The sequence below is a fragment of the Chenopodium quinoa genome, unplaced genomic scaffold (genome assembly GCF_001683475.1).
Source record: "Chenopodium quinoa cultivar QQ74 unplaced genomic scaffold, ASM168347v1, whole genome shotgun sequence".
Classification (NCBI taxonomy): Eukaryota; Viridiplantae; Streptophyta; class Magnoliopsida; order Caryophyllales; family Amaranthaceae; genus Chenopodium; species Chenopodium quinoa.
The window spans coordinates 1,968,495-1,974,494 of NW_018744460.1; the positions used below are offsets into that span (position 1 = coordinate 1,968,495).

Here is a 6,000-nt window from a genome sequence, read left to right on the forward strand (position 1 = left end):
AAGACAACTATGGGTGCAGCCGGCAAGGGTGAGCCCATAGATATTGATAACTGCGACCCAGCAGTCCCGGCTCCAAGGGCAGCCGGTAAGAAAAGAAAGGCGGACCAACTGGCACCCGTCAAAAAGGAGAAATAGCAATCACTAGCCGGGGAAAGGTCAGATGACCAACGACCTCAGCCGGCTGGTGACTGCCTTGATGTCATCCTAGATGACAGCCGTCCCGAAAGAACAGTCAAGGTCGGGACGGTAGCCTTCGAACGGTTGGGAGAAGGCTTGCTCCAGCTGCTGAAGGAATTCAAAGACATCTTTGCCTTTGAAGTGGAAGAGATGCCAGGCGTCAGCCCGGATCTTGCTGTCCACAAGCTAGCCGTAGATCCCAAAAAGCAGCCGGTTAGGCAGAAAAAGAGGGATCATGGTGGAGAAAGATCTCAAGCGGCAGCGGCTGAGGTCAAAAAGCTGTTGGATGCTGGGTTCATTAGGCAATGCTGCTACCCGGATTGGGTGGCAAATGTCGTTCTAGTAAAGAAGCCGAACGGTACTTGGCGGATGTGTGTGGATTACACAGATCTGAACAAAGCATGCCCAAAAGATAGCTACCCGCTTCCAAAGATTGACAGCCTAGTCGACTCAACAGCCGGCCATGCGTTAATGAGCTTTATGGATGCTTATTCCGGCTTCCATCAAATACCCCTCTGGAAGAAAGATCAGGAGAAGACGGCTTTCGTCACTGATCAGGGGTTATTCTGCTATACGGTGATGCCGTTTGGGTTGAAGAATGCACCAGCTACATTCCAGCGCATGATAAACACCGTTTTTATCAACCAGATTGGCAGGAATGTAGAGGCGTATATCGATGACATGATAGTCAAATCCAAGCTACAGACGGATCACCTAGCAGACCTGCGAGAAACCTTCACCACACTCAGGCGGCACCGGGTCATGCTTAACCCAAAGAAATGCGTATTTGGTGTTGAGTCTGGGAAGTTTCTCGGATTCTTGATTGACCAAAGAGGCATCGAAGCTAATCCGGAAAAAATACAGGCGGTAATTGACATGAAGTCTCCCCGCACTGTAAAAGAGGTCCAGAAGTTGACCGGTTGTCTGGCGGCATTGGGGAGGTTCCTCAGCCGGTCAGGTGACAAGTGCCTCTATTTATTCCAGGCAATCAGGAAGAGGTCAAGGTTTGAATGGGGTGAAGAAGCAGAGGCGGCATTCCAGAGGCTTAAGCAGCACTTGCATTCTTTTCCAAGGCTAGTGAGCCCCCTACCCCGGGAGGTTCTGTACATGTACCTAGCCGTCTCTGATCACGCCCTTAGTGCCGTTCTCCTCGCTGAGAGAGACGGCATTCAGCTGCCGGTGTACTTCATCAGCCATGTCCTTAAAAATGCTGAGCTCCGGTACCCCATGATCGAAAAATTTGGGTTGGCCTTATTCGTAGCAGTCAAGCGGTTGAAGCCTTATTTTTTGGCACATCCGGTTGTGGTATACACAGATCAGCCGCTCAAGCGCACGATGACTGCTATAGAGTCATCCGGTAGAATGATAAAGTGGGCTGTTGAAATACAAGGCCTTGAGATAACTTTTGAACCCAGGCGGGCAGTGAAAGGTCAGGCGTTTGCCGACTTCATTGTCGAGATGACTAGGCCGGTGCAACCGGAAAACCCTGATCAGGTCTGGAAGTTATTTGTAGACGGCAGCTCTACGGTGAACGGCTGTGGTGCAGGTGTTATCTGTCATTTCCCGGAAGGGGATAAGTTTGAATATGCACTACGGTTTAAGTTCCAAGCCTCCAACAATGAGGCAGAGTATGAAGCCCTGCTAGCCGGAATGCGCATGTGTAAGGCAGCCGGTGCAAGAAAGGTCGACGCCTGCTCAGATTCACAGCTGATCGTTAGCCAATACCTTGGTGACTACGAAGCCACCCATCCGGCTATGATCAAATATTTGCAGGCGGTCAAAGAGGAGGCTGGGTCCTTCGATGAATTTCATCTACGACAGGTGCCCCGGTCTGAAAACAATCAGGCGGATGCCCTCTCAAAGTTGGCATCATCAGCCTCTTGTGATGCTCCTAGGACGGTCTTTTGGGAAGTCATTGAAAAACGAAGTATTCAGAATGATCCCATCGGAGTCCTGGACAGAAGTGCTACCTGGATGGATCCCATCCGGTCTTTTTTGACGGATGGTACCTTGCCGGATGACCCTTCAGAAGCATCAGCGCTCAAGAAGCGTGCTTCAAGTTTTGTTATGCATCAAGGGGAACTCCTCCGGAAGGGATACCTGCAGCCGTTTTTGAAATGTGTAACCCCGGATAGGGGGAGAGAAGTTTTGGAAGATCTGCATGCGGGGTTTTGTGCCTCGCATATTGGCGGCAGGTCCCTGGCCAGAAGAACCAGGCGGCAAGGGTACTTCTGGCCCACTCTTGAAGCGGATGCCATGGATCTAGTAAAGAGATGCGACAAGTGCCAAAAATTCGCTAAGTTGATACATCAACCGGCAACAGATCTCACGGCAATCCATAGTCCGGTTCCGTTTGCTAAATGGGGAATGGACAATTTGGGACCTTATACGCCTGCAACAGGCGGCCGCCGCTACATTCTTGTAGCAGTAGACTACTTCACCAAATGGGTTGAGGCAGAGGCGGTAAAAGGGATTAAAACGAAAGACGTGATTTCTTTCATCTAGAGAAACGTCATCACCCGGTTCGGGGTTCCAATGTCCATGGTTTTCGACAACGGACCGCAGTTCGAAACGCCTGTCCTGAAGACCTGGTTGGGAGACTAAGGAATTTCCCATTGTTTTGCATCCGTTGGCCGTCCTCAGGCAAACGGTCAAGTTGAGGCTTTTAACAAGTTGATCTCAGACGGGATAAAGAAGAAAGTAGAAAGAGCCGGTGGACTATGGGCAGAGGAATTACCTCATGTCCTTTGGGCTATCCGGACAACCGAAAAGGGGGCAACCGGTGAGACCCCATTTCTCATGACATACGGCACTGAAGCAGTTCTTCCCATTGAACATTATGAGCCTACTCTACGCATTATGTTATATGATGAAGAGGCTAACTGGGAAGCCATGCGGTTGGCATTAGACGCTCTTCCAGAGCGAAGGGGGAATGCTGCCTTGCGTCATGAGATCTACCGTCTGCGTATGACTAGAGCCTACAACAAGCGGGTTCGTAAAAGACCTTTGAAAGAAGGAGATTTTGTGCTTCGCAAAATGGAGGCAACCGGTAGGGCCAATGAACAAGGCAAATTAACCCCAAATTGGGAGGGACCCTACCGGATCTTTGAAGAAGTACGAGACGGCACTTACCGCCTGGAAACTCCAGACGGAAGAAAGTTGCCTAGAACTTGGAATGTAGATAACCTCAAAAAATACTACTTCTAAGTATTGTACATCTTTTGTAAATTTTCAAATGATGAGAATTATATTCAATTTTGTATACAGCCGCCATGTCTTGTGCCTACCACAAGCGGCACCAGTAACTAATTTTTGCATCCGGTGACACCCATACGGGTGAATTCATCGAAGGGAACATCTCCCATTTGGGTGGTAAATTGTTCTAAGCGATCACACAGGCGGACAAATCCGCCTGACGATCCCTCGCACCAAAAAAGGGCAGGCTAGCACCCCCAAACTTGCAGCCGGCCCACTTTTTGGAAGTACCACTAAAGTCTGTTTCCAAAATTCAGCCGGTACTCAATACCGCCGCCTGACTCTCTAAGAGCAGGCCTAAACATTTGGTCTAGGCCATAATTCATTCAGGGGTATGCTTGCAAAAGCCCAACCGGTGAATGGACATCCTAATCTGGCGTGATTCTTTTGCGAAGTCCCGACCGGTAATTCAGTATAAACCGACTGGCTCCCGAATCTAATGTTGGCACTTAGTGTATATATTCGTGCTATATCATATGGATAGCAGCCTGGCTTGCAAAGACCCAGACCGCTATCCAGGGGCAATTACCCAAACGCCATCCGGTTTGGTTTTGGGTCGGAATTTCTTCGCCTAGTTTGCGAAGACCCAGACGGCAGTGTTACCGGTGGGGTCCTCTTGGCAACCCTTGCAAATTTCTTCGCCTAGTTTGCGAAGACCCAGACGGCAGTGTTACCGGTGGGGTCCTCTTGGCAACTCTTGCAAATTTCTTCGCCTAGTTTGCGAAGACCCAGACGGCAGTGTTACCGGTGGGGTCCTCTTGGCAACCCTTGCAAATTTCTTTGCTGTTTGCGAAGACCCAAGCGGTAGTGTTACCGGCGGGGTTCTTTTGGTTATCCTCGCAGAAATATGTATAAAAAAAAAATAATAACAAGAATTCTAGTATTGAAGTGCAGAAACATAAAAAGCATTCAAAAGCCAAGTGTGAAAAACAGAGTGCATTCAAAAGCCGGCTCAGCCGGTGAAAATGTTAATATTCAAAATGAAAATGTACAAACCGGCGCAACCAGTGAAAATGTTAATATTCAGAATAAAAAAAAATTATTACAGCCGAGTAGCTCGTCTCATCCGGCGCTATTACAAGATAATGCAAGGCGCGCAGGCCGGGAGGTGGTTGCTACTCGAGGCGAACAGTGAACCGGTCCTCTTCCGGTTGGTTCAGGGTAGGATCAGGGTGAGCGGCTGCGTCGGCTTCAGGAACAACTTCTTCCTCTTCAGCAGCCTCCGCCTGCCTTCGCGCAATCTCCTCCCTAACCCAAGTATCATAGGGTCCGGGCCGCGGCTCATTCGCCTCTTCGGCCAGAATGGCAAGATCAGAATATTTGAAGGCGAGTTCCCAGGCGGTGAAGTCCGCCTCCGGGTGGATGAGGGAAAACGCCCGTCGCATCCGGTTTGCACAATCATGCTCATTCTCCTCAATGAGCCTGTCCTGCTCCGCCTCCAAGGTGGCCTTGAAGTTCTTATTGGCAGCAGCCGCCTCTTTAATCAGGCGCTCATTCTCTTTGGCAAGGCGGCCATTTTCAGTCTCCGCCTTGCTCAGCCGTTGGAGGGGCTCTTTCTGTTTCTCCAACTTATCATTGGCGTCATCCAGGGACGCCTGCAGTTGGTCAACTTGGTTTTTCAGTTGATCAATCTGCTGTTGGAGGGCCTTGGTCTTCTCCGCCTGTTCCATGCGTATAGATTTAGTTTCTAAGCCATGCATGTACAAAGAGTATTCAGCAACACTATGGGCGTCATCAACAGCCCGTTTGCTTCTCCTTACCTCTTCAGACTTGCGGGTATAAGCTCGTTTGAGCCCCTCTACGCGCAGCATAGCCTGCAAAAATACAGCCGGTTAATACTGCATATTCAACAAATGCATGTCAAGATAATTACCGAATGGTTGTTGGAGCATACGTCGGCCAGGTCGACCAGCACCCGGTCGGCATTAAAGGAGTTGATCCCAGGGATCGCCTCCTTCTCGTCCCTGGGGACGGCTCTCAGCATGGCCCGGGCGTATTGTGCCCCGTCCGGCCAGCGGGGAGAATTATCTGCACTAGAAACAGACGGTGAGAAAGTCGCATATGCTCTGCCTATAGATTGCCGGCTGATTGGAGAATCCCCCGGCTGAGATCGAGGCTGTGAATAAGACTTGACCCGCATGGGCAAGTCAAGCAGTGTAAGGTTGAAGTTACCTTGGTGGCTCGAACGGCCTTCAGATGGACCGGTTGCGGTCCTCAATGGGATGGCAGAAAGCACATCCGCAGCTCCAGGCCCGCCTGGGACCTTTATTGATTCGCCGCCGGTAGTTGGCCGGTCGGCTGTCTTCTGCACCTTGGATGCAGATTCTTGTTGGGTCGGCGGTGGCCTGACCTGTTTTTGAAGGGACCGGGGCATTTGCTTCCCGTCCTGAAAACGAGAAAATATAAGTTATGGAATAATGAGAAATTGAAGTCAATAAGAAGGACCAGGCGGTTATACCTTCCTCGCCGCCTGGGCAGCAAGTTTTTTCTCGAGATTGGCTTTCCGGATGTCGGAAGCCTTCCTAGCCGGTGTCATCTTGCTGGACAACATTTTCTTGGCTTCTTCTG

General features: G+C 50.3%; 1 protein-coding gene across 1 annotated transcript; it reads right to left on the reverse strand.

Annotated features, from left to right (window-relative positions):
* Positions 1 to 4,547: 4,547 nt before the first annotated feature.
* On the reverse strand, positions 4,548 to 5,402 carry LOC110697373 (tropomyosin-like). Its single transcript, XM_021874755.1, has 2 exons — positions 5,327 to 5,402; positions 4,548 to 5,246 (listed from the first exon to the last, which is right to left on the reverse strand). The coding sequence occupies exon 2, from the start codon at positions 5,241 to 5,243 to the stop codon at positions 4,548 to 4,550; it is 696 nt and encodes a 231-aa protein (XP_021730447.1). The 5' UTR covers positions 5,244 to 5,246; positions 5,327 to 5,402.
* Positions 5,403 to 6,000: the final 598 nt, after the last annotated feature.

Coding starts and splice junctions, on each gene's coding strand:
- LOC110697373 (XM_021874755.1), bottom strand. CDS start 5,243: ATGCTGCGCGTAGAGGGGCTCAAACGAGCTTATACCCGCAAGTCTGAA.